The sequence below is a fragment of the Cynocephalus volans genome, chromosome X (assembly GCF_027409185.1).
Source record: "Cynocephalus volans isolate mCynVol1 chromosome X, mCynVol1.pri, whole genome shotgun sequence".
Taxonomy (NCBI): Eukaryota; Metazoa; Chordata; class Mammalia; order Dermoptera; family Cynocephalidae; genus Cynocephalus; species Cynocephalus volans.
Window position 1 is genome coordinate 114,019,581 of NC_084478.1, and position 26,663 is coordinate 114,046,243.

Sequence of the window (26,663 nt, forward strand, 5' to 3'; positions counted from 1 at the left end):
TATTTATTTTAAAGTTTTAATAATATATTTTATTTAATCCAACATAGCAAAATTATAATTTCTATATGTAATGAATATCAACAGTTTGTCAATTACGTAAGCGCTGACTCTTCCCTTCAGTTGGTTTTCTCTGCAAACCGCACCAGGAGGTGCCACATTTTCGTCCATCAACTACTGAAGAAAGTAGTCATGCGTTCTGTTCCCTTCTAGTCCTCAAACCCAGTCGTCCCTTGTCCCACAGACATTTCATCTGTGTCAGTCCCATTTTGTTCCCTGTCTACAATTCCCAACGTCATTTTGGTGCTTTGCTGATGTTTCTACTTGATTTCTGAATTTCCAAACGGAAACCACAAACACCCATAGCGCAGTCATCATTTCCTAATCGTGTTGATTTCTTAAAATCACTTTTCCTTAGAGGATATGTAGGAGATCAGTACTCACGGAAAACTCTAGAAAATTATTTTAGGCCACACAGAACAAAAAGCAACAGAAGAACAGAAAATTTACTCGGATTTTGAGGAAGCCACAAATAGCACGATAAATTAAGTGGTTACAGGTCTTTCGGGTCATCTGAGGCGGCTCTGAAAAGAGCCTTTGGGGGGCCGTGCCCGGGGGCAGGAGGCGGCTCATGTGCTCATGGTGAACCTGAGCACAGCCCTGGTGCCCTCGGTCACGGCATGCTTGCGGAGCTCCCCGGTCAGCAGCAGGTGCACGGCGGCCTGGATGTCCTGTGAGGTGAGGGTGCAGCGCTGGTTGTAACGGGCCAGGCGGCCGGCCTCTTCGGCGAGGCGCTCGAAGAGGTCGCTAATGCACGAGTCCATGACGTTCACGGCCTGCTGGGACAGGCTGAGGCCGTCGTGGACCAGCTTCAGAACCCTGGGGAAATAGGTGGCGAAACTGTCCTTGCCGGGGCGGCCGCGGCGGCAGCGGGTGTGACGGCGGCTGCGGTGGCGATGGCGCCTGGGCTTCTTCTGTTTCAGGGCCGTCGGAGCGCCCTTCTCAGGCGCCTGGGTGCTGACACCTTCCTCCGGAGACGGGGCAGAGGCAGGCTCCGCCATCCCTCAGGCAACCCCCAAGAGCTAGGAGGCACCGACGATGGCGCTGCTGCCAGGCGGGGAGCCCTTTTTATAGTCGCTGCCTTGCCTCACGTCATGCGTGACCTCGACTTCTGACTGGGTGTCAGGGCACACAGGGAGCGCGTGAGTGAGCCTAGCGGAGTGCGCTGGGACTGCACGGTCCTCCTGCTGGCGGTCCCTCCACCAATCACAGTGAGCGTCTGGAGCCCTGCAAGCTGCCTGTCTGGTCCCATACAGAAATTCACAGCAAGAGAACCCACACAGGAAGGCTGTGACACGGCCAGCAGAGGGCTCCTGGACGTGGAGATGTGTCGGTCCACCTCCCGCCTCCGGTTCTGATCGAAACCCTCAATGAATCAGGATAACGGAGTAAAAAACTACCGTTTGTAAAGAGTGAAATCAAACACAACTGGGGTATTTAGACCTACATAAGAAAATTCAGCATTTACCAGGTTTGTAGTCACACTCCTAATGATACTTAGATCCGAAAAAGTACCCTACATTCTAGCATTGCTGAATACATAGAACAGCCCTTGATTGAAAGAGAAAAAAGGTATTGGTCTAATTTTGCAGTAAGTCACCCAAAAGGTAAGAGACAGTCAAGAAATAGTTTAAAATCACGTGCTTTTCAAAAATCGGACAGTTCGAGAAAATTTATTCCTTAAATGTATTTGTGGAAAAATGAACCCCAAATACGGAACCAGTACAGAATGAAGAAGAATTAGAGAAATGGAGGTCATCAAGGAACTTGTCACCATTACAAAGAAAGAAAGAAAGAAAGAGAGAGAGAGAGAGAGAGAGAGAGAGAGAGAGAGAGAGAGAGAGAGAGAGAGAGACAGAGACAGAGACAGAGAGAGAGAAAGAAAGAAAGAAAGAAAGAAAGAAAGAAAGAAAGAAAGAAAGAAAGAAAGAAAGAAAGAAAGAAAGAAAGAAAGAAAGAGAAAGAAATACAATAAACAACCATACAGCACAATTCACAGTAAATGAGCCCTCAGGCAAAGAATCACACCCATTCCATCAGGAGCTGCTTCCACCTCAACTCCAAGGCTGAAGAGTCCAGGAAAATTTTGATTGGCTCTCTTGGGAAACCCGGTTCCATGGTGAGCCGGTGGCTATGACTCCGTGGCTACAGGTTCCTCATTGCCTGACTGAGAACAGACTGGGGCTTGAGCTGCTCTGATTGGACCTTCCATCATCCCTATTATGCATAAATGCAAGTCATGAAGGTTTGTGCTTTCTAAACCCAAAGATTATAGACTGGAGAGGAACATAACTGGATAAAACTGAACGAGTTAAAATAGTAACTTCAGTTTCTAGAAAGCCTAGGGATAGGTATTGCTTCTTGAAATTTTCTCCTTAGTTATTTCTGTGATCGGTTGGGTCCTCCTTTGTGTTTCTGTATGTACTCCATAATACTGAGAATGCCGAAAAACGTTTGATGCAGGATGTTTGTCCTGCTCCTACTATGTTCCCCATATGGATGCTTACAGTTCGTTATTTATTCTCCATGAGTTTGAGGATTCCAGCACCGGCCAGAAATTTAAAAAAAAACAAATGTATATATAAATATAAATATATATATATATATATGTATATGTATATATTTGTATGTACACACATATATATTCATTTTTACATGTATACAGACACATATGTATATGTGTATGTGTATATGTGTGTTTGTGTGTGTGTGTATATATACTATGTGTGTGTGTGTGTGTGTGTGTGTGACTGTGGATATATATTTGAGGACTGAAACACAGGAGAGAAATAACTGAGTCAAAAATGTCAAGAAACAATATCTAATCCACCTTCTTTAGAAACTGAAGTTACTAGTTTAATTCATTCAGATTTTACCAATTCTGTTCATTGCCAGGCAATATAATGTGTGTGGAAATATATATACATTTTTTTTTTTTAGAAAGGTAAAACCTCATGTTTTGCGTCTATGTGCAATGGGGATGATGGGAGGGACCTGTTGGATGAGGTGTCCCAGGCTGAACCAATTAGAAGCCTCCTGAAATGTTTGGACTTGCAGTTGAGGGGAATTGTGTCATTAAATAGGTCTGAGTCCTTGACTGCTGTTTGTTGTTTTGTTTGAATGGTTTTATGCTTTTAATCATGTTGATTTACAGATATTATATTAGTTTCTAAAGCTGTCGTAAATAAATTCGAGAGTCTCGGTGACTTAAAAAATATATATTTATCATCTCACAGTTCTGGATGCCAAATAGCCCCTCTTCATAAGCACACCAGTCATATTGGGTTAGGACCGACCCTCACGACTTCACTTTAAACACAGTTACCTCTATAGAGACTATCTCCAAAATAGGGTCACCTCCTGAAGTACTGGGGGGGTCACAAGGGCAACAGAAGAATTTTGAGAGGGTACAATTCAATAAAGAATACTAAGCTTTCTGCCCCTCCAAAAAATTAATGTACTTCCATGAAAAATACATTCACACCTTCCCTACAGCCCCCAAATCTTAACCCATTGCAGTTCAACTTTAAGTCCAAAATCTCATCTACAAATCTTATATATCTGCTACGGGTGAGACTCCAGTTGTGACTGATGCTGAGGCAGAATTTATCCTTATCCCTGAACCTGCGAAAACAGACAGCAAATTACCAGTTTCCAAAAACAGTAGCGGGACAGGCATAGAATAGACATTACCATTCCAAATGTGAGAAATCAGAAGAAAACTAGAGTTTATGGGCCCTAAGCAGGTTTGCACCATAGTAGGGCTAATTCCATTAGATTTAAGGGATTGAAACCAGTCCTCTTTAATCATTGCTCTGCCCTCTGGACCCTCTGGGATAGCAGCATGAAACTCTCAGCCCTGGGCAGTGGGGACCTCTTCCCCAGCCTGGTTTGTTACAGAAGAGGTGGCACTAGCCATCTAGAATGGAGAAAGCGGCCTCCATCTATGGGATCAAGGAGATGATGGCCTCATCCCCCAGACCTGTGTCCCTGTTCTCAACAAGACTCTGTCTGGATTCTCCTCTTGCCATTGCTGTTTTCTCAGAGTCCTGCTGGAAGAGTGGAATCACCATAGCTTTACTGATGTCTTCCTTGGTTTCCCAGGGTCTGAAAAGTACGTGCAAGTCTGCAGCCACAGGCCGACTGGAAAACAACTTTACATCCACGTAAATACTGTCATCTTGCCCCATAACCACGGTTCAACAGATCACATAACTGTGGGAAAGGAGGGAACCCCAATAAATGCTTACCAAGGAAAAACTGTGTCCTTTTACATTCTTTTACAGCCCATGTGGTTTTAGGTCCCAACATGGCTTTGGTCCTGCTCACTCTAGCGATATTAATGAAATTTGAGAAAGAGAGAAGAAAAGTGGGGTTTGAGGTTCAAGATCCTAAGTGGAATCAAGTGCATCTGATTACTCACTTCAGGAGGGGCGTGAGGAAAAAGGGCACTTACTGAGTGAACATCTAGGATCCAGTGGTGTGGTTTACTACGTAGACAAGCTACGGGAAGTGCCTTTACTGCTTAAATAACACATTACGAGTACCAACGTAGCGAGAAAAAATATTAAGAAGAGAAAATAACCCACCATTTTTTTTTTTAATGGTGGAATAAGCGTTAAGTCAGGTCTTTGCTGAAGAAAGCTGTCATAGCTATATCATATAGCAAAAATAGACTTGAAGTCAACGGAGATTCCTTGAGGATAAAGATAGTCCCCCTGGGATAAAATGTTCAATTCATGTGGGAGGTATTATAAATTTAAGATGACCTATACTGGGTAGGGTAGCTTCAAACTATTTAAGTCAACACTTGACTGAATGACAATAAGGAGTAGCGAAGGTCACCACCAAATATAGACATTTGCAGCCACCTGTAAGCAAGTGGCCGAAACGTAACAAGGACTTAGAAATAAAGCACCTACCAAGCTTGCTTGACGAAATGGAGTAATGCGATAATATGAACCCGGAAATTAGAGAATGTGTTTTATCCACCTGATGTATATTTATGCACATAGAACATGTACTCGGCCATCAAGCAAGATTCCAGAAGTATCAAATACATATCACATTCTCTGACTACAGTACATTTAAGAATCAATGACAAACCATGTTGTCAAAACCAAATGTTTGGGATGACACAAATCACTCTAAAGAAATAATGGGCCAAAGGACAAATCATTACAGGGACTGAAAAATATTTATTGATGCGTGAGAATAAAATTTGTGGGGCATGCGTGAGTGCTACTGAGAGAGGATTTTATGGCCCACGTGCTGATTAAAAAGACTAAAAAGAAGGAAGCCTTGATCAGGCATTTTACGGAAGACCAAGCACAAACGATCACAAAGAGCAACAAGAAGCACGATTGGAGAGGTGCCACCTCGCTCAAGTCTCCTGGAAAATGCCTACTACAACCACAGTGACATACTATTTCACACCGTCGGAGCAGTGAGAATTAAAAAGGTCAGACCGCATCAAATGTTGGTGACTAGTGGGGACTCACACTCTGGTATTAGGAGGACAAATTGGTCTGACCATCTTGGAGAGCAATCTGGCAATACTAATTAATGCGCAGGATGCACACACTGCTGACAGCAGCAGTTCCATTGCTGGGTACACTACCTAGTGGCCTGAACACAAGGAGACGTGTGTGGGAACATTCTTAGCAGCCCTGTGGTCTGGGTGGGGCCTCTGGAAGATCTGCAGGGACCGAAGAGACAGCTAATGGACCCTGAAGCACTGACCTGGAAGAGGGAGGGATAGCACTAGATGTAGTCTCTCGAAAATGGAAACAGGTGTTCAAACAAAGATAACTACATGAACGTTCAGAGGTGCCCTATTCTCAATAGCCAAAAGGGGGAAACAACCCAAATGCCCATCAATGGACAAATAGATAAACTAAACGTCGTCCATCCATACCATGGATTATTATTCAGCTGTGAAAAGGAAGGAAGCAAGTACCGATTCACGCTACCACGTAGATGTACCATGAGGAAAACATTACACTATGTGAAAGCCGCCAGACACAGAAGGCCATGCGTTGGGTTCCATGGGAGGGAGAGCTCCACATGGGGGAAACCTCTGTCGACAGAAAGCAGATAAGTGGTTGCCAAGAGCTATTTATTGGGAGCGTGTGTATGTGTGTGCTCGGGGGTGGGGGGACGACGAGCATGGGGAGTGAGTGCTTAACGGGTACAGGGGTTTCTTGGCGGGGTGGTGAAAATGCTTTGGAAGCAGACGGTTGTGATTGTTCCACGACATCACGAATGTACTTGACACCATGTCGTACCCGTCCCCCACCCCTCTTTCTTTATCTTGCCTGCGATGCTCGGGTCCTACAGAAGGCGAGCGCTGCCACAGAGGGAGGGCCCAGGGGCGAGAGCGTGCGGGTGCCTTGCACCTGCCCTGGCCGGCCGTTTGTAGGCCCAGGCCCGCTCCCTCGGGGTCAACTGGAGGGCAGTGACGTCACCAGTGTGCGCGGCCACGAGCCTGTTCCGGACCAATGAGGGGCCGGGTCGCGGTAGCTAGGTTACGGAGTACGGGCCAAGTACCGACATCTTGAGAGGCATCCAGTCGAGCCAGACCTCGCAGATTGATCGGTCGTCTCCAAGGCCCGGCATGCCGAGCAGGAGGACGAGCCGTCCACGGTCGTCCGGTCTCAATAGGTGCCGTGCCGCCGCTCTCGCGCCCACCGAGCCGAGCTGACATTCTCCGTGAGCCACCCGGAGCGCCTCCTGCGGGAGGGCCACTACGCCCAGTGCCCGAGTTCGTGTGCGCCGGTCTTTCTAGGTGCCATCGTCGAGTACGTGACGGCCAAGGTCTTGGAGCTGGCGAGCGACGAGGCCCGGAGGAGCAGCAGGAGATGCATCACCTTGGAGCTGTTGGACGTGGCCGTGCACAGCAACGCGCTGCTCAGTGGCTTCTTCGTGACTACAACCATCTCCCAGGTGGCCCCAGCCTAGCTGTGGACGCCTGGCACCCAGGGGGCCTCACCAGCCCACCGATCCTCCGTCTACTCCTGCTAGCCCGGCGCCAGCCCCTTCCGTCACAGCCAGCCGGGACAGCCCTGGCCTGTCTTGTGCCTTCGGCGCCTTGTGTCATTAAAGTGTTTGAAAGTACCCACAGGCTTGCTCTATAAATTTTGTGTCAGAGTGGGGTGTGAGACACCCAATGTTGGACGGACGGGCAGGGAGTGGCGAGGGTCAGGGAACAGGGAGGGCACAGGGGAGCAGACTCTCGTGGTGACAATGGGGGTTGGTGTCCCCGTGTGGGAGGTGCTGTCTGGGGCGGGGGCACAGGAGGCTGCCACGTGGACCCTGAGCTAGTCACCGGAATGATGGTGTTCATTGGGGTGGAGCTCAAGGCCAAGACTGAGGTTTCCTGGTAGGATGAATGTCAAAAGGGGTTATGTTATGGAGGGGGACGGAGCCTCAGGTGGCATGGGAGCTCAAGTCAAGGGCTCAAGTGGGGCAGGGACATTGACTGCCAGAGAGAGGAGTGATTGATGGGTGGGAACAATGCAGAAATCCCCAAAGGCGGAACTGGGGTCACAGGGGGTCAAGAGTTTAGTTTTGGCCTTGTTCAGAGGGAGAGGCTGGGAGACGCCCTTAGCTACCGGGATACGCAAGCTGTAGCCTAGCAACAGCGCGGTCAGGCCAGGCCCCGCCTCAGATGCCGCTCTCTGCGTATCACCAGGGCGACAGGACCGTGGCAGGTGTCCCGGGGCTGCGCCCAGGAGTGGCTGTCTATGTGGCCTGTTGCCAGCTGGCGGTAGGACGCTTCCAGCAGGCGCTCTTCCACCGGCCATGGAGGAGCTGGCCCTCACTCAGGCTGTCCGCCTCTTCCTGCGACAGGAGAGTGATGCTTGCCAGGGCCTGGTCATGGAGGTGTACCTTGATGTGATTTTTCTAAGAGTTTTTAAGTGTCAGCCCTTAGATCTGTCATCCATTTTGAATGAATTTTTATACATGGTGTGAGATAGAAGTCCAAGTTCACTCTTTTGCATGTGGATATCCAGTTGTCACAGCACCATTTGTGACAGGGATTATTCTTTTCCCCCACTGAATGGTCTTGGAACCTGTACTGAAAATCGACTATACACAGATATCAGGGTTAATTTCTGACTCTAAATCACGCATTTATTATGTTACTTTAATCTACGGACATGTCTACATCGAGGGTCACTTGTGGGCCAAACAAAGTGCTAGGGATTGGAGATATAAAGACGGATAGCCTTAGTAGATTCTCCTGTGGTTATTATCAACTGACTGTTCTCTTGTTCAGTGGCTGAGAAAGTTGAAAATGTGGCTTTGGCCCAGGAGAGCCTCATTGTCGTAGAGACGTCCAGCTGTGGGAGTGAATGACTCTGAACCACCCACGCTCACCTCCTCCATGACCCGGGCAAGGATTAGAACAGACAGCGCTGAGCAACGCTTCCATACCACTGTTTGGTCATCATGGCCTACTTAGGGTCCGATGGCTATAAACAGTTGTGCGAGCTTGACTACAGCTCATCTGGCTTGGATCTCAGAGTTCCAGACCTTCAAAGGTAACTGGGCAAAATGTGCCTGCTTCTGGTAGAGGCCCCTATTATCTTGGAGGAGTGAGTGTACTCGGGATGAAAGGAATAAGGACCCTCGGGCCTAAAGCAGTGGGAGAGGCAAGGAATGTGAGCCCGCGGTCCCTGAGCCAATCAGAGAGGGCCGTGATGGGGTCTGGGAAGGTGAGTTCGGCTAGGATATCATGAAGCCCCTGTTCCTGGGGTGAGGTCCTAAGTAGAGGGAAGACATGGGGGAACGGGCCTGCAAGGCTAAAGCGGAGGTAGGGGCTGGGAAATGAGGCCCGGTGTAAGAACCCAAATGCCCCAAGGGATCACACCCTGATCACATAAGTCCTTCTCGGCCACACCCCATCATGGCGCTGGTTGCCCTTTCCTTCCGTATTCTCCTTCCTACCGGCGCGAATCGTACACCAATCAGCTCACCCCCCAAGCCCCATGCGGTATGCTAAGTAGGGACTGTATCTTAAGCCAATCAGCTTTCCCTAAAAACCCTATGTATATGTTTGTGTGCCGCCTAATAAACGAGCCCTCTCCGGTGGGTCATCAACTGGTGTCGACTCGTCCTTTCACCCGGACACCTCGGCCAATGATAGGGGTGGGGGCGGGGGCGGGCGGGGCCTGCTCCGGGCCTTGTAAGTGCGGGTTTCTGCGCGGGAACGCACACCACGAAGGCAGTGAGCAGCTCTCTCCACCCCAGGGGCATCCTTCAGGCGTCTTCAAGCCCTCAGGTGAGGTGGTGCGGTCCCGCTGGGGCCAGAGGACGATGGGGACGGGAGCACGCAGGGACTCCGTGGCGGGGCTGTCGCGCCTTCGGGAGCCCTAGGGGCCCGGATTGGGGTTGGCTTTTCCCGTCAGCGCCGCGGGGCGAGACTCGTGCCTTTGTCTGCCCTCGGCGCGCCTCCTGTGCGAGATGCCGAGCCCTCCCGGGGGTCGGGCCCTGGAAGGCCCGAGGGGCGGACCCCCAAAGCGGCCGGCCGGTCCGCGGAAGAAGTGCAGGTCGGAGGCTTCGAGGACGAAGCGGAGTTGAGGGCTCGCCCGGAATGGGCCCTCTGGGCCTGGCCCCTCGCTCCCTCCCCTCCCGTGGCCCTTCGGCTGGGCGCCCGACCAGGATGACAGTTATTTTCCAATGAAAGCAAGATGCTCCTGTCAAAGTGGCCTGTGCGCCCGGCCCTGTTATTTGTTTGTCCCGGTTTCCCCAGCTTTGAGGTTGGCTTCTGAGCGCTTGGCACGGGAGGGTCATAGGGTAAGGTCAACTGAATGGAGGGGACGTGTTTGAAACTACTGGCCGCTTGGGGGCGTCTCTGTTCTACTCTGGTCGCTAGACGTGTCTCGCCCCACCAGGGTGGGAACAGACATGAGCAGGAGAGCTCCGCCTTCCGGTTTCTGGGGTCTCTTATTCTTTGTTCTGGACGAACCTAGAATGTTCAGAGGCCGCCGCAAGGCATTTCATCAGGTCCACAGCAAGACTCTTCTGAGCCTTGTCTCCTTGCCTCGCCCTTGACAGAGAAAACGTGGTGAAATAAGACTCTGTGTATTTAGCGTATCCCATTCTGCTGAAGTCGTGAGTCTGATCCTAATTAGCTGCCCCTTCTTACAGTGTTTACAAACCGCTGCCACAAGGGGCTAGTATAGGACGAGTAACCAGTTACGACCGGATTAAATCCTCTCCCCTCTCTTATTGCAGCACCTTAATCTACTGTTTGGGGGCATTTAAAATGGAAAGAAATTAGTACAACTTCGGCCACCCCTTTTTGTGTGCTGCTCCCCATCCTCCAAGAAAAATGCCGTCGCCACCCCACCCCCCCCCACCCCCCGGTAATTGAACAGACAGCGAAGATTCTTAGATAGTGCTGTCATCTATTAGAAAATCATTGACTGGTTGAACCAAGTTTTTATTATATTCTTCGACCCCTAATTGTTCCTGTGCTTCTCTTACCTCCATTGTACCTTTGCTGTGATTTTAAAAGAGTCGGACATGTTGGCTCCGGGTTTCTAGAGCGTCTTGGTTTCTAGTGTATCCTGATCTCAGGGCATTTTCTGCTTATCAGAATAGGGGTATTGAAGTGAATTTCAAAGTAATGAAAATAGAATTCTTCTAAGATGCGCTGGTGTTTTCCTGTGGAAGATCAGTAGGTAAAATATACATGACTATTACGTTTGAACATTTATGACTGTTACTACTTTGTCTGACGATAGTTCTGCCAGGGAAGTTTCTTAAAAGAAATTGTTTTCGGTCTTTCTTTTAGTCAAGATGAGTGATAAGCCAGACTTGTCGGAGGTGGAGAAGTTTGACAAGTCAAAACTGAAGAAAACTCATACCGAGGAAAAAAATACTCTTCCCTCAAAGGAAAGTAAGTCATGGAGGGTTTCTAGCTGAGACAGACAATGGTGAAAGTTGGTATCTTCAGTGAATAAACCTATCTTCTAGTAATTTTTACTATCGAGGAAGTAATTATTAGAGTACCATTTTATTTTATGCAGCCATGACAACTATCAAAGAGTTGTCTCCTTCTTTGGATTATATAAATGGTTCGCACATGATAGGCCCTAGTAGTAATGGGGAAGTAAAAACCACTTCCCTGTTGGAAAATTACTAAAACACACATTGAAACCAATCTTAAACATTGGACTTAGCACTAGAAAAACCTTACTTCTGTCTACTTTTAGTTATTTGGCATTTTTCTGCATCTAGAAATTTGAGTCCATTATCTCATGCCTAAAGAACCATGCCAGCTCTGCGGTCTGGGCCTTCTCCAATCTGGTGACAAGATAGGGATGCAGAACGAGTTTCGATCTTGGGTGCACTTGAGGCTCCCAGACTTAAGGGATCAGTTTTGCCCTCCAGAGTAACAGACAGCTGGAGAAACTCCAAGCATATTCACAACAGCTGAGGGGCATTTTCTGTCATGTGTGCGTTATTTGAGAGTTCCGAAATTAGTGAAAATTATCTCAAAGTGTATAACTTCCAAATGGTATCGTCAGAGATAAACGTGAGCAAAATGCTTCACTTCCTCCTCGGTCTCAAATAATCTATCGAAAAACTGTCAACAACACAAATCTGCCTCTCGAATGAAAGCAAAAACCAAAAAAACTGCAATTGAAGTAGATTCTAATGAATGTTCGAGTGGTAAACATGCACACACGTGCACACATGCACCCCGCTGTGAGCATTTGTGGTTAGTGCCTTAGCATTCTCAATTAAAAGCATGTATGGCAGCCTTCCATGACTTACCTAAAGCTGTTTTGTAAGAAACTGAATTAAATCTTAGGAAAATACTCTTAGTGATATATATTTTTTTTGTTTTGTTTTTTTTTTTCCCCTCAGCGATCCAGCAGGAGAAACAGTGTGCTCAGACATCGTAAAACGGGATCTCCTCCCAAGAGGAAATTTCAACATTGCCCGAGAGCCTTGGTTTTATGCTTGTTTTTTGCAAACCGTTGTGTTTGTAGCGATTTTAGGCATCTTCTGCTGTCCTCTCATTTCTATTCCCTGGCTAAAAGGTCAGGTGGAACCAAAGTTTCCTGAAGTGTGCTTTCAAACTTGCCGTTGGTGTGTAAATTCCAGATGGCAGATGTTGCGAATAATCTCACCAGTGTTGACCCTTGTGTGTGTAGCCCTTTCACCCCCAGCAGGATAAGCCAGGTTTAACCTTCTGCAATGGGTGCCTCCATTGCTTCATTATCTTCATGAAGTTGCATGCTTCTGCAACTTCTCACAGTTTGTTTTTATTTCCAATGTAGTAATGAAATAATAAATACAGTCATTATCTGGCGGCTCTCGACTTCATTTCTTCTAAGGAAGGAAAAGTACACAAGGGTACCCTTTTTCGCCAAACAAAACGGTTGAAGGAAAACCTCTTCAGCAGTGGACTAAGCCCCTTATCTCAGAGTGAAGAAAGACAAACACAGGGTCTGAAGTGACCCACTCAAGCTGAATAAGAACTGAAATTCAAGCTGGGCTGTCTTGCCTTCTGGAAAGTGTTTTCCGACTGAATGGGAGGGGGCACCTAAGCTTGGGGTTGGATGGAAAGGGCGCGGGAGGCACTTGTTAACACGCACTGTACTGAGCACATCACATCTTCAGTTGAGCGTCAACTCAGATATCTGATGCCCACTGATGACCTGTAACACTGAACCTCTGATCTGGTTCTTCTACTGAACAGAATTTACTGTCTCCTGAAGCAAGCATTTTTGGTTTCATGGTGAGCATAAGTGCTGTGGACCATATGGTGTTCCCCCACCCCCACCACACCAAATTCATATTTTGAAGGTCTACCCCTCAATGCGACTCTACCCGGAGATAGACTTTTTAGGAAGTCATTAAGGTTAAATGAGGCTACAAGGGCTGGGCCCCTCTGTGATCTATTACTATAGGTATCTTCCCACCATAAGGGATTATACCGTCCATACCTATTTGCAACCTCAACTATTATCTTACCTCCCTCTTTCTAGGGGCTCACATCCTTAAATACTCACTGGGGTTACAGAAAGTGGAAGGTGTTTTCTCTGCTCTAGCACAAATTTCCACAAGCAAAACAGTAGGTGGGTCAACTAAGGTAAAGTGTGGTTGAGGTGACACAATCTCAGAGCTTAGGGTAACCAGAAGATTTGAGCCCTGGAGGTCACCATGTTGGTCATCACTACCTTACCATCTGCCTGAAGCAATTGCCCAGTAGAGTCACTCAGTCCCTTACACTGACATGCTGCTTACACGCTTCCCTGCCTGCCTGTAACTTCTATGCCATAATCCTAGGAGAGCATGCTGGAGACCCATACAGCGTGGTTAATCCATCCTCCAGTATTTGAAGTCAGCTGTTGTTTTCCTGCCCCCATACGTCCAAGTCTTCTCCAGCTGACCTTTTCAGAGCATTTGGACCCAAGTTACACAGATGGGGACCCATAACGGTTGCACTTTAGATGGACGGACACAAGTTTAGCCATTATCAGGTCCCTGGATCCCGATTCTGTCATCCAGCCCATTTGCTCTCCTTTCAGTTTGCCATTTGCAGCTTGATAAAGATGCTGTACGTCCACGACAGACTCAGTAACGTGTGCATTAGCACACTAATCCAGCTCAAGATTAGGCCCATTTCAGATGCCTAAAGGAAAGCATGTCAGGTGAGCTGGGGATGGGACGAAAACTCCCAGTTTTTAGTTGCACCTGGTAACCGTCATTTTTTTTTTAAAGGATTGATTCCTCCCAGGGCAGTGTAAATGATAAACTGAGTGGGAGCAAGTGAGAGGTATGTGGTGGGAGGGGAAGTCACATAGTTTCTAAGTGAACGCTCCTACAGAAATAAGACGGGAAGAACGATTGCTCACTGGAAGTAGTTTTGCCCTGCATTTCTCAAGTAAATCACATGGGCCTAATCTTGTAGTGAGTGACTAGGTTCACTTGTCTTTCCAAGCAGAGGGAGGTTTTTTTCCCAAGCATCCGGGATTGAGGTTTCAGAGCCCTGAATCCATTTATTATTTGCAAAACCAACCATCCGAAGGTCTTCTTGTAGCAGTTACATTTACGGGAAAAAAGAAAAGCCTGGAGTTAAGTGGATTTTCTTATGCATGTCTACATCTTTTGAAAATACCTGGTCCATGCTTTGACACCTGTATCCTGTCAGTGTACATAGGCCGACATGTCCTTAATTGCAAAGAACAGAAAATGGCAAAAAGCTGGAAAGCCATAATATATATGCTGCAAGTTAATCCAAAGACAAAAATCAGCCAAATCGTATGTCACGACGACTTCATCTTTGCAAAGGGTCAAAAACCTCATTTAGTGTCATCACTTAAAATTCTCAAGAAACTGCACAGGCAAGTGAGTTTTAGGAATGCCCTAGAATGTAACCATCGCATATTCACACCTGAGAAAAATATCTTGCCCTTCGTCTCTCAAATGCATAGGAATATGTTTGAACCTTGCCTTGGGAAGTTTCAACCGGTATGATCTCGGGCAAGTGACAATCTATTGTGGTTCAGTTTCTTCATCCATAGAAATGGAGATGATAACACTGTTTCCTTCAAGGGGATGTGGTGAAAAGTAGTTGAGGTACTCCCCGTCAAGTGCTTAGCACAATGCTGGCACAGTCGCCAAGCACGCCATGTCCGAGGTCACCAAGGCCAAGCTCAGGTTCCCCATGAGCACCTGAGCTGCCTCCCGCCCCCGAGCATCGCCCCCGAAGGCTGTTTTCAGAGCCACCCCAGTCGGCCCGTAAATCCTGGAGCCCTCCGAAGGTGTGCCCGTGGCAGTTTGAGGGCAGGGGTCAGGGGGCGTGCTGCCAATGTGTATTAGTCTTCCTTTTTTTATTTCTTCCTTCCTTATAGTTAAAGTGTACGACACGATGGCTCTGGCTCGTACGCATATACATAGTGAAGAGATTACTACAGTCAAACAAATGACCATCTTCATCACCTTCTACCCTTGTATGCTAAGAGAATCTAAAATCTACTGTCTTGGTAAAGTTTCAGAATCAAACACAACATTATTAACAATAGTCGTCCTGCTGTACTTTGGATCTCCAGACGTATTCATTGGCCCAATTCCTGATTTGTACCCCTTGACCTCCTTGTTCCCATTTGCTCCTCTCCCTGCAGTGGGTAGTTTTCTGGCAGGTGGCAGGTGGCTTGCTGCTGGCTTCCCAGCATTCTTTACTGTGAACTACATTGTCAACACTAATATAACTGTCCTTCATTGTTTTTATTATACATAACGCTCGAGTTTGTATATCATATAATTGGATCGATTTCTGTAATTTATATGTGCACAAGTGTATGGAAGTCCTGTGATTGAATTAAATTACCACAGAATCTTTTGATTTTAAAACATTGCCACATAATCGATTCCCTTTTCCTCTGTTAGGAGTTTTCATTGAAAAGTAAATTTGAAAGCATTTAGAAAAAGTTTTTTTTTTTACACAGGAGCTCTAATATGTAGTCACCAGTTCTAAAATGTGCTCTCCTTTTCAGCATCTAAGAGTTTTGCATAGATTTATTTTACACTTTACACAGGTTGCATATTTAAAAATATCCCCTATCGGTTAGTTTTCACTATGAAAATCTGGGCTTTTCCACTTTTTGTTCCAGATTCATTGAGGGTTTTAAATAAGGACTGGATGTAGGGGATGGGCAGCCAGGTCCCTTGACGTCCAGGAGCGCTAGTCACCAGTTCGTAGTAACTAGCTGCTAGGAACTAGTTGCTAGTTACTAGTAAAGTAGTGACTTCAGTTTCTAGAAAGCCTAGGAATAAGTACTGTTGTGGAACTCTTGGATTTAATTTTTTCTATGCTGTGTTTTGTTTCCTCACGTGTGTTTCTAATGGGCTAAGTAATAAAGTTAATGCGGAAAAAAAGGTTGACTGGAGTGTTATCGTCCTGTTAATACTCTATTCCGCATATAGATGCTTAGGATGTGTTATTTATTTTAAAGTTTTAATAATATATTTTATTTAATCCAACATAGCAAAATTATAATTTCTATATGTAATGAATATCAACAGTTTGTCAATTACGTAAGCGCTGACTCTTCCCTTCAGTTGGTTTTCTCTGCAAACCGCACCAGGAGGTGCCACATTTTCGTCCATCAACTACTGAAGAAAGTAGTCATGCGTTCTGTTCCCTTCTAGTCCTCAAACCCAGTCGTCCCTTGTCCCACAGACATTTCATCTGTGTCAGTCCCATTTTGTTCCCTGTCTACAATTCCCAACGTCATTTTGGTGCTTTGCTGATGTTTCTACTTGATTTCTGAATTTCCAAACGGAAACCACAAACACCCATAGCGCAGTCATCATTTCCTAATCGTGTTGATTTCTTAAAATCACTTTTCCTTAGAGGATATGTAGGAGATCAGTACTCACGGAAAACTCTAGAAAATTATTTTAGGCCACACAGAACAAAAAGCAACAGAAGAACAGAAAATTTACTCGGATTTTGAGGAAGCCACAAATAGCACGATAAATTAAGTGGTTACAGGTCTTTCGGGTCATCTGAGGCGGCTCTGAAAAGAGCCTTTGGGGGGCCGTGCCCGGGGGCAGGAGGCGGCTCATGTGCTCATGGTGAACCTGAGCACAGCCCTGGTGCCCTCGGTCACGGCATGCTTGCGGAGCTCCCCGGTCAGCAGCAGGTGCACGGCGGCCTGGATGTCCTGTGAGGTGAGGGTGCAGCGCTGGTTGTAACGGGCCAGGCGGCCGGCCTCTTCGGCGAGGCGCTCGAAGAGGTCGCTAATGCACGAGTCCATGACGTTCACGGCCTGCTGGGACAGGCTGAGGCCGTCGTGGACCAGCTTCAGAACCCTGGGGAAATAGGTGGCGAAACTGTCCTCGCCGCGGCGGCCGCGGCGGCAGCGGGTGTGACGGCGGCTGCGGCGGCGATGGCGCCTGGGCTTCTTCTGTTTCAGGGCCGTCGGAGCGCCCTTCTCAGGCGCCTGGGTGCTGACACCTTCCTCCGGAGACGGGGCAGAGGCAGGCTCCGCCATCCCTCAGGCAACCCCCAAGAGCTAGGAGGCACCGACGATGGCGCTGCTGCCAGGCGGGGAGCCCTTTTTATAGTCGCTGCCTTGCCTCACGTCATGCGTGACCTCGACTTCTGACTGGGTGTCAGGGCACACAGGGAGCGCGTGAGTGAGCCTAGCGGAGTGCGCTGGGACTGCACGGTCCTCCTGCTGGCGGTCCCTCCACCAATCACAGTGAGCGTCTGGAGCCCTGCAAGCTGCCTGTCTGGTCCCATACAGAAATTCACAGCAAGAGAACCCACACAGGAAGGCTGTGGCACGGCCAGCAGAGGGCTCCTGGACGTGGAGATGTGTCGGTCCACCTCCCGCCTCCGGTTCTGATCGAAACCCTCAATGAATCAGGATAACGGAGTAAAAAACTACCGGTTGTAAAGAGTGAAATCAAACACAACTGGGGTATTTAGACCTACATAAGAAAATTCAGCATTTACCAGGTTTGTAGTCACACTCCTAATGATACTTAGATCCGAAAAAGTACCCTACATTCTAGCATTGCTGAATACATAGAACAGCCCTTGATTGAAAGAGAAAAAAGGTATTGGTCTAATTTTGCAGTAAGTCACCCAAAAGGTAAGAGACAGTCAAGAAATAGTTGAAAATCACGTGCTTTTCAAAAATCGGACAGTTCGAGAAAATTTATTCCTTAAATGTATTTGTGGAAAAATGAACCCCAAATACGGAACCAGTAGAGAATGAAGAAGAATTAGAGAAATGGAGGTCATCAAGGAACTTGTCACCATTACAAAGAAAGAAAGAAAGAAAGAGAGAGAGAGAGAGAGAGAGAGACAGAGAGAGAGAGAAAGAAAGAAAGAAAGAAAGAAAGAAAGAAAGAAAGAAAGAAAGAAAGAAAGAAAGAAAGAAAGAAAGAAAGAAAGAAAGAAAGAAAGAAAGAGAAAGAAAGACAATAAACAACCATACAGCACAATTCACAGTAAATGAGCCCTCAGGCAAAGAATCACACCCATTCCATCAGGAGCTGCTTCCACCTCAACTCCAAGGCTGAAGAGTCCAGGAAAATTTTGATTGGCTCTCTTGGGAAACCCGGTTCCATGGTGAGCCGGTGGCTATGACTCCGTGGCTACAGGTTCCTCATTGCCTGACTGAGAACAGACTGGGGCTTGAGCTGCTCTGATTGGACCTTCCATCATCCCTATTATGCATAAATGCAAGTCATGAAGGTTTTTGCTTTCTAAACCCAAAGATTATAGACTGGAGAGGAACATAACTGGATAAAACTGAACGAGTTAAAATAGTAACTTCAGTTTCTAGAAAGCCTAGGGATAGGTATTGCTTCTTGAAATTTTCTCCTTAGTTATTTCTGTGATCGGTTGGGTCCTCCTTTGTGTTTCTGTATGTACTCCATAATACTGAGAATGCCGAAAAACGTTTGATGCAGGATGTTTGTCCTGCTCCTACTATGTTCCCCATATGGATGCTTACAGTTCGTTATTTATTCTCCATGAGTTTGAGGATTCCAGCACCGGCCAGAAATTTAAAAAAAAACAAATGTATATATAAATATAAATATATATATATATATGTATATGTATATATTTGTATGTACACACATATATATTCATTTTTACATGTATACAGACACATATGTATATGTGTATGTGTATATGTGTGTTTGTGTGTGTGTGTATATATACTATGTGTGTGTGTGTGTGTGTGTGTGTGTGTGTGTGTGTGTGTGTGTGTGTGACTGTGGATATATATTTGAGGACTGAAACACAGGAGAGAAATAACTGAGTCAAAAATGTCAAGAAACAATATCTAATCCACCTTCTTTAGAAACTGAAGTTACTAGTTTAATTCATTCAGATTTTACCAATTCTGTTCATTGCCAGGCAATATAATGTGTGTGGAAATATATATACATTTTTTTTTTTTAGAAAGGTAAAACCTCATGTTTTGCGTCTATGTGCAATGGGGATGATGGGAGGGACCTGTTGGATGAGGTGTCCCAGGCTGAACCAATTAGAAGCCTCTTGAAATGTTTGGACTTGCAGTTGAGGGGAATTGTGTCATTAAATAGGTCTGAGTCCTTGACTGCTGTTTGTTGTTTTGTTTGAATGGTTTTATGCTTTTAATCATGTTGATTTACAGATATTATATTAGTTTCTAAAGCTGTCGTAAATAAATTCGAGAGTCTCGGTGACTTAAAAAATATATATTTATCATCTCACAGTTCTGGATGCCAAATAGCCCCTCTTCATAAGCACACCAGTCATATTGGGTTAGGACCGACCCTCACGACTTCACTTTAAACACAGTTACCTCTATAGAGACTATCTCCAAAATAGGGTCACCTCCTGAAGTACTGGGGGGTCACAAGGTCAACACAAGAATTTTGAGAGGGTACAATTCAATAAAGAATACTAAGCTTTCTGCCCCTCCAAAAAATTAATGTACTTCCATGAAAAATACATTCACACCTTCCCTACAGCCCCCAAATCTTAACCCATTGCAGTTCAACTTTAAGTCCAAAATCTCATCTACAAATCTTATATATCTGCTACGGGTGAGACTCCAGTTGTGACTGATGCTGAGGCAGAATTTATCCTTATCCCTGAACCTGCGAAAACAGACAGCAAATTACCAGTTTCCAAAAACAGTAGCGGGACAGGCATAGAATAGACATTACCATTCGAAATGTGAGAAATCAGAAGAAAACTAGAGTTTATGGGCCCTAAGCAGGTTTGCACCATAGTAGGGCTAATTCCATTAGATTTAAGGGATTGAAAACAGTCCTCTTTAATCATTGCTCTGCCCTCTGGACCCTCTGGGATAGCAGCATGAAACTCTCAGCCCTGGGCAGTGGGGACCTCTTCCCCAGCCTGGTTTGTTACAGAAGAGGTGGCACTAGCCATCTAGAATGGAGAAAGTGGCCTCCATCTATGGGATCAAGGAGATCATGGCCTCATCCCCCAGACCTGTGTCCCTGTTCTCAACAAGACTCTGTCTGGATTCTCCTCTTGCCATTGCTGTTTTCTCAGAGTCCTGCTGGAAGAGTGGAATCACCATAGCTTTACTGATGTCTTCCTTGGTTTCCCAGGGTCTGAAAAGTACGTGCAAGTCTGCAGCCACAGGCCGACTGGAAAACAACTTTACATCCACGTAAATACTGTCATCTTGCCCCATAACCACGGTTCAACAGATCACATAACTGTGGGAAAGGAGGGAACCCCGATAAATGCTTACCAAGAAAAAACTGTGTCCTTTTACATTCTTTTACAGCCCATGTGGTTTTAGGTCCCAACATGGCTTTGGTCCTGCTCACTCTAGCGATATTAATGAAATTTGAGAAAGAGAGAAGAAAAGTGGGGTTTGAGGTACAAGATCCTAAGTGGAATCAAGTGCATCTGATTACTCACTTCAGGAGGGACGTGAGGAAAACGGGCACTTACTGAGTGAACATCTAGGATCCAGTGGTGTGGTTTACTACGTAGACAAGCTACGGGAAGTGCCTTTACTGCTTAAATAACACATTACGAGTACCAACGTAGCTAGAAAAAATATTAAGAAGAGAAAATAACCCACCAATTTTTTTTTTAATGGTGGAATAAGCGTTAAGTCAGGTCTTTGCTGAAGAAAGCTGTCATAGCTATATCATATTGCAAAAATAGACTTGAAGTAAACGGAGATTTCTTGAGGATAAAGATAGTCCCCCTGGGATAAAATGTTCAATTCATGTGGGAGGTATTATAAATTTAAGATGACCTATACTGGGTAGGGTAGCTTCAAGCTATTTAAGTCAACACTTGACTGAATGACAATAAGGAGTAGCGAAGGTCACCACCAAATATAGACATTTGCAGCCACCTGTAAGCAAGTGGCCGAAACGTAACAAGGACTTAGAAATAAAGCACCTACCAAGCTTGCTTGACGAAATGGAGTAATGCGATAATATGAACCCGGAAATTAGAGAATGTGTTTTATCCACCTGATGTATATTTATGCACATAGAACATGTACTCGGCCATCAAGCAAGATTCCAGAAGTATCAAATACATATCACATTCTCTGACTACAGTACATTTAAGAATCAATGACAAACCATGTTGTCAAAACCAAATGTTTGGGATGACACAAATCACTCTAAAGAAATAATGGGCCAAAGGACAAATCATTACAGGGACTGAAAAATATTTATTGATGCGTGAGAATAAAATTTGTGGGGCATGCGTGAGTGCTACTGAGAGAGGATTTTATGGCCCACGTGCTGATTAAAAAGATTAAAAAGAAGGAAGCCTTGATCAGGCATTTTACGGAAGACCAAGCACAAACGATCACAAAGAACAACAAGAAGCACGATTGAAGAGGTGCCACCTCGCTCAAGTCTCCTGGAAAATGCCTACTACAACCACAGTGACATACTATTTCACACCGTCGGACCAGTGAGAATTAAAAAGGTCAGACCGCATCAAATGTTGGTGACTAGTGGGGACTCACACTCTGGTATTAGGAGGACAAATTGGTCTGACCATCTTGGAGAGCAATCTGGCAATACTAATTAATGCGCAGGATGCACACACTGCTGACAGCAGCAGTTCCATTGCTGGGTACACTACCTAGTGGCCTGAACACAAGGAGACGTGTGTGGGGACATTCTTAGCAGCCCTGTGGTCTGGGTGGGGCCTCTGGAAGATCTGCAGGGACCGAAGAGACAGCTAATGGACCCTGAAGCACTGACCTGGAAGAGGGAGGGATAGCACTAGATGTAGTCTCTCGAAAATGGAAACAGGTGTTCAAACAAAGATTCCTACATGAACGTTCAGAGGTGCCCTATTCTCAATAGCCAAAAGGGGGAAACAACCCAAATGCCCATCAATGGACAAATAGATAAACTAAATGTCGTCCATCCATACCATGGATTATTATTCAGCTGTGAAAAGGAAGGAAGCAAGTACCGATTCACGCTACCACGTAGATGTACCATGAGGAAAACATTACACTATGTGAAAGCCGCCAGACACAGAAGGCCATGCGTTGGGTTCCATGGGAGGGAGAGCTCCACATGGGGGAAACCTCTGTCGACAGAAAGCAGATAAGTGGTTGCCAAGAGCTATTTATTGGGAGCGTGTGTATGTGTGTGCTCGGGGGTGGGGGGACGACGAGCATGGGGAGTGAGTGCTTAACGGGTACAGGGGTTTCTTGGCGGGGTGGTGAAAATGCTTTGGAAGCAGACGGTTGTGATTGTTCCACGACATCACGAATGTACTTGACACCATGTCGTACCCGTCCCCCACCCCTCTTTCTTTATCTTGCCTGCGATGCTCGGGTCCTACAGAAGGCGAGCGCTGCCACAGAGGGAGGGCCCAGGGGCGAGAGCGTGCGGGTGCCTTGCACCTGCCCTGGCCGGCCGTTTGTAGGCCCAGGCCCGCTCCCTCGGGGTCAACTGGAGGGCAGTGACGTCACCAGTGTGCGCGGCCACGAGCCTGTTCCGGACCAATGAGGGGCCGGGTCGCGGTAGCTAGGTTACGGAGTACGGGCCAAGTACCGACATCTTGAGAGGCATCCAGTCGAGCCAGACCTCGCAGATTGATCGGTCGTCTCCAAGGCCCGGCATGCCGAGCAGGAGGACGAGCCGTCCACGGTCGTCCGGTCTCAATAGGTGCCGTGCCGCCGCTCTCGCGCCCACCGAGCCGAGCTGACATTCTCCGTGAGCCACCCGGAGCGCCTCCTGCGGGAGGGCCACTACGCCCAGTGCCCGAGTTCGTGTGCGCCGGTCTTTCTAGGTGCCATCGTCGAGTACGTGACGGCCAAGGTCTTGGAGCTGGCGAGCGACGAGGCCCGGAGGAGCAGCAGGAGATGCATCACCTTGGAGCTGTTGGACGTGGCCGTGCACAGCAACGCGCTGCTCAGTGGCTTCTTCGTGACTACAACCATCTCCCAGGTGGCCCCAGCCTAGCTGTGGACGCCTGGCACCCAGGGGGCCTCACCAGCCCACCGATCCTCCGTCTACTCCTGCTAGCCCGGCGCCAGCCCCTTCCGTCACAGCCAGCCGGGACAGCCCTGGCCTGTCTTGTGCCTTCGGCGCCTTGTGTCATTAAAGTGTTTGAAAGTACCCACAGGCTTGCTCTATAAATTTTGTGTCAGAGTGGGGTGTGAGACACCCAATGTTGGACGGACGGGCAGGGAGTGGCGAGGGTCAGGGAACAGGGAGGGCACAGGGGAGCAGACTCTCGTGGTGACAATGGGGGTTGGTGTCCCCGTGTGGGAGGTGCTGTCTGGGGCGGGGGCACAGGAGGCTGCCACGTGGACCCTGAGCTAGTCACCGGAACGATGGTGTTCATTGGGGTGGAGCTCAAGGCCAAGACTGAGGTTTCCTGGTAGGATGAATGTCAAAAGGGGTTATGTTATGGAGGGGGACGGAGCCTCAGGTGGCATGGGAGCTCAAGTCAAGGGCTCAAGTGGGGCAGGGACATTGACTGCCAGAGAGAGGAGTGATTGATGGGTGGGAACAATGCAGAAATCCCCAAAGGCGGAACTGGGGTCACAGGGGGTCAAGAGTTTAGTTTTGGCCTTGTTCAGAGGGAGAGGCTGGGAGACGCCCTTAGCTACCGGGATACGCAAGCTGTAGCCTAGCAACAGCGCGGTCAGGCCAGGCCCCGCCTCAGATGCCGCTCTCTGCGTATCACCAGGGCGACAGGACCGTGGCAGGTGTCCCGGGGCTGCGCCCAGGAGTGGCTGTCTATGTGGCCTGTTGCCAGCTGGCGGTAGGACGCTTCCAGCAGGCGCTCTTCCACCGGCCATGGAGGAGCTGGCCCTCACTCAGGCTGTCCGCCTCTTCCTGCGACAGGAGAGTGATGCTTGCCAGGGCCTGGTCATGGAGGTGTACCTTGATGTGATTTTTCTAAGAGTTTTTAAGTGTCAGCCCTTAGATCTGTCATCCATTTTGAATGAATTTTTATACATGGTGTGAGATAGAAGTCCAAGTTCACTCTTTTGCATGTGGATATCCAGTTGTCACAGCACCATTTGTGACAGGGATTATTCTTTTCCCCCACTGAATGGTCTTGGAACCTGTACTGAAAATCGACTATACACAGATATCAGGGTTAATTTCTGACTCTAAATCACGCATTTATTATGTTACTTTAATCTACGGACATGTCTACATCGAGGGTCACTTGTGGGCCAAACAAAGTGCTAGGGATTGGAGATATAAAGACGGATAGCCTTAGTAGATTCTCCTGTGGTTATTATCAACTGACTGTTCTCTTGTTCAGTGGCTGAGAAAGTTGAAAATGTGGCTTTGGCCCAGGAGAGCCTCATTGTCGTAGAGACGTCCAGCTGTGGGAGTGAATGACTCTGAACCACCCACGCTCACCTCCTCCATGACCCGGGCAAGGATTAGAACAGACAGCGCTGAGCAACGCTTCCATACCACTGTTTGGTCATCATGGCCTACTTAGGGTCCGATGGCTATAAACAGTTGTGCGAGCTTGACTACAGCTCATCTGGCTTGGATCTCAGAGTTCCAGACCTTCAAAGGTAACTGGGCAAAATGTGCCTGCTTCTGGTAGAGGCCCCTATTATCTTGGAGGAGTGAGTGTACTCGGGATGAAAGGAATAAGGACCCTCGGGCCTAAAGCAGTGGGAGAGGCAAGGAATGTGAGCCCGCGGTCCCTGAGCCAATCAGAGAGGGCCGTGATGGGGTCTGGGAAGGTGAGGTCGGCTAGGACATCATGAAGCTCCTGTTCCTGGGGTGAGGTCCTAAGTAGAGGGAAGACATGGGGGAACGGGCCTGCAAGGCTAAAGCGGAGGTAGGGGCTGGGAAATGAGGCCCGGTGTAAGAACCCAAATGCCCCAAGGGATCACACCCTGATCACATAAGTCCTTCTCGGCCACACCCCATCATGGCGCTGGTTGCCCTTTCCTTCCGTATTCTCCTTCCTACCGGCGCGAATCGTACACCAATCAGCTCACCCCCCAAGCCCCATGCGGTATGCTAAGTAGGGACTGTATCTTAAGCCAATCAGCTTTCCCTAAAAACCCTATGTATATGTTTGTGTGCCGCCTAATAAACGAGCCCTCTCCGGTGGGTCATCAACTGGTGTCGACTCGTCCTTTCACCCGGACACCTCGGCCAATGATAGGGGTGGGGGCGGGGGCGGGCGGGGCCTGCTCCGGGCCTTGTAAGTGCGGGTTTCTGCGCGGGAACGCACACCACGAAGGCAGTGAGCAGCTCTCTCCACCCCAGGGGCATCCTTCAGGCGTCTTCAAGCCCTCAGGTGAGGTGGTGCGGTCCCGCTGGGGCCAGAGGACGATGGGGACGGGAGCACGCAGGGATTCCGTGGCGGGGCTGTCGCGCCTTCGGGAGCCCTAGGGGCCCGGATTGGGGTTGGCTTTTCCCGTCAGCGCCGCGGGGCGAGACTCGTGCCTTTGTCTGCCCTCGGCGCGCCTCCTGTGCGAGATGCCGAGCCCTCCCGGGGGTCGGGCCCTGGAAGGCCCGAGGGGCGGACCCCCAAAGCGGCCGGCCGGTCCGTGGAAGAAGTGCAGGTCGGAGGCTTCGAGGACGAAGCGGAGTTGAGGGCTCGCCCGGAATGGGCCCTCTGGGCCTGGCCCCTCGCTCCCTCCCCTCCCGTGGCCCTTCGGCTGGGCGCCCGACCAGGATGACAGTTATTTTCCAATGAAAGCAAGATGCTCCTGTCAAAGTGGCCTGTGCGCCCGGCCCTGTTATTTGTTTGTCCCGGTTTCCCCAGCTTTGAGGTTGGCTTCTGAGCGCTTGGCACGGGAGGGTCATAGGGTAAGGTCAACTGAATGGAGGGGACGTGTTTGAAACTACTGGCCGCTTGGGGGCGTCTCTGTTCTACTCTGGTCGCTAGACGTGTCTCGCCCCACCAGGGTGGGAACAGACATGAGCAGGAGAGCTCCGCCTTCCGGTTTCTGGGGTCTCTTATTCTTTGTTCTGGACGAACCTAGAATGTTCAGAGGCCGCCGCAAGGCATTTCATCAGGTCCACAGCAAGACTCTTCTGAGCCTTGTCTCCTTGCCTCGCCCTTGACAGAGAAAACGTGGTGAAATAAGACTCTGTGTATTTAGCGTATCCCATTCTGCTGAAGTCGTGAGTCTGATCCTAATTAGCTGCCCCTTCTTACAGTGTTTACAAACCGCTGCCACAAGGGGCTAGTATAGGACGAGTAACCAGTTACGACCGGATTAAATCCTCTCCCCTCTCTTATTGCAGCACCTTAATCTACTGTTTGGGGGCATTTAAAATGGAAAGAAATTAGTACAACTTCGGCCACCCCTTTTTGTGTGCTGCTCCCCATCCTCCAAGAAAAATGCCGTCGCCACCCCACCCCCCCCCACCCCCCGGTAATTGAACAGACAGCGAAGATTCTTAGATAGTGCTGTCATCTATTAGAAAATCATTGACTGGTTGAACCAAGTTTTTATTATATTCTTCGACCCCTAATTGTTCCTGTGCTTCTCTTACCTCCATTGTACCTTTGCTGTGATTTTAAAAGAGTCGGACATGTTGGCTCCGGGTTTCTAGAGCGTCTTGGTTTCTAGTGTATCCTGATCTAAGGGCAT

General features: G+C 48.0%; 5 protein-coding genes across 5 annotated transcripts; 3 read left to right on the forward strand and 2 right to left on the reverse strand.

Moving 5' to 3' along the window:
• Positions 1-626: 626 nt before the first annotated feature.
• Positions 627-1,058, reverse strand: LOC134368218 (histone H2B-like). Its single transcript, XM_063084761.1, has one exon. The coding sequence runs from the start codon at positions 1,056-1,058 to the stop codon at positions 627-629; it is 432 nt and encodes a 143-aa protein (XP_062940831.1).
• A 5,499-nt stretch (positions 1,059-6,557) lies between these two features.
• LOC134368219 (histone H2A-Bbd type 2/3-like) lies at positions 6,558-7,017 on the forward strand. The gene is made up of 2 exons (XM_063084762.1): positions 6,558-6,602; positions 6,721-7,017. The coding sequence occupies exons 1-2, from the start codon at positions 6,558-6,560 to the stop codon at positions 7,015-7,017; spliced, it is 342 nt and encodes a 113-aa protein (XP_062940832.1).
• Positions 7,018-10,866: 3,849 nt separating this feature from the next.
• LOC134367414 (thymosin beta-15A) lies at positions 10,867-11,978 on the forward strand. The gene is made up of 2 exons (XM_063084155.1): positions 10,867-10,966; positions 11,941-11,978. The coding sequence occupies exons 1-2, from the start codon at positions 10,867-10,869 to the stop codon at positions 11,976-11,978; spliced, it is 138 nt and encodes a 45-aa protein (XP_062940225.1).
• Positions 11,979-16,649: 4,671 nt separating this feature from the next.
• LOC134368220 (histone H2B-like) lies at positions 16,650-17,081 on the reverse strand. Its single transcript, XM_063084763.1, has one exon. The coding sequence runs from the start codon at positions 17,079-17,081 to the stop codon at positions 16,650-16,652; it is 432 nt and encodes a 143-aa protein (XP_062940833.1).
• A 5,490-nt stretch (positions 17,082-22,571) lies between these two features.
• Positions 22,572-23,031, forward strand: LOC134368221 (histone H2A-Bbd type 2/3-like). Its single transcript, XM_063084764.1, has 2 exons — positions 22,572-22,616; positions 22,735-23,031. Exons 1-2 carry the CDS (start codon positions 22,572-22,574, stop codon positions 23,029-23,031), a joined length of 342 nt encoding a protein of 113 aa, XP_062940834.1.
• The last annotated feature ends 3,632 nt before the right edge of the window (positions 23,032-26,663 follow it).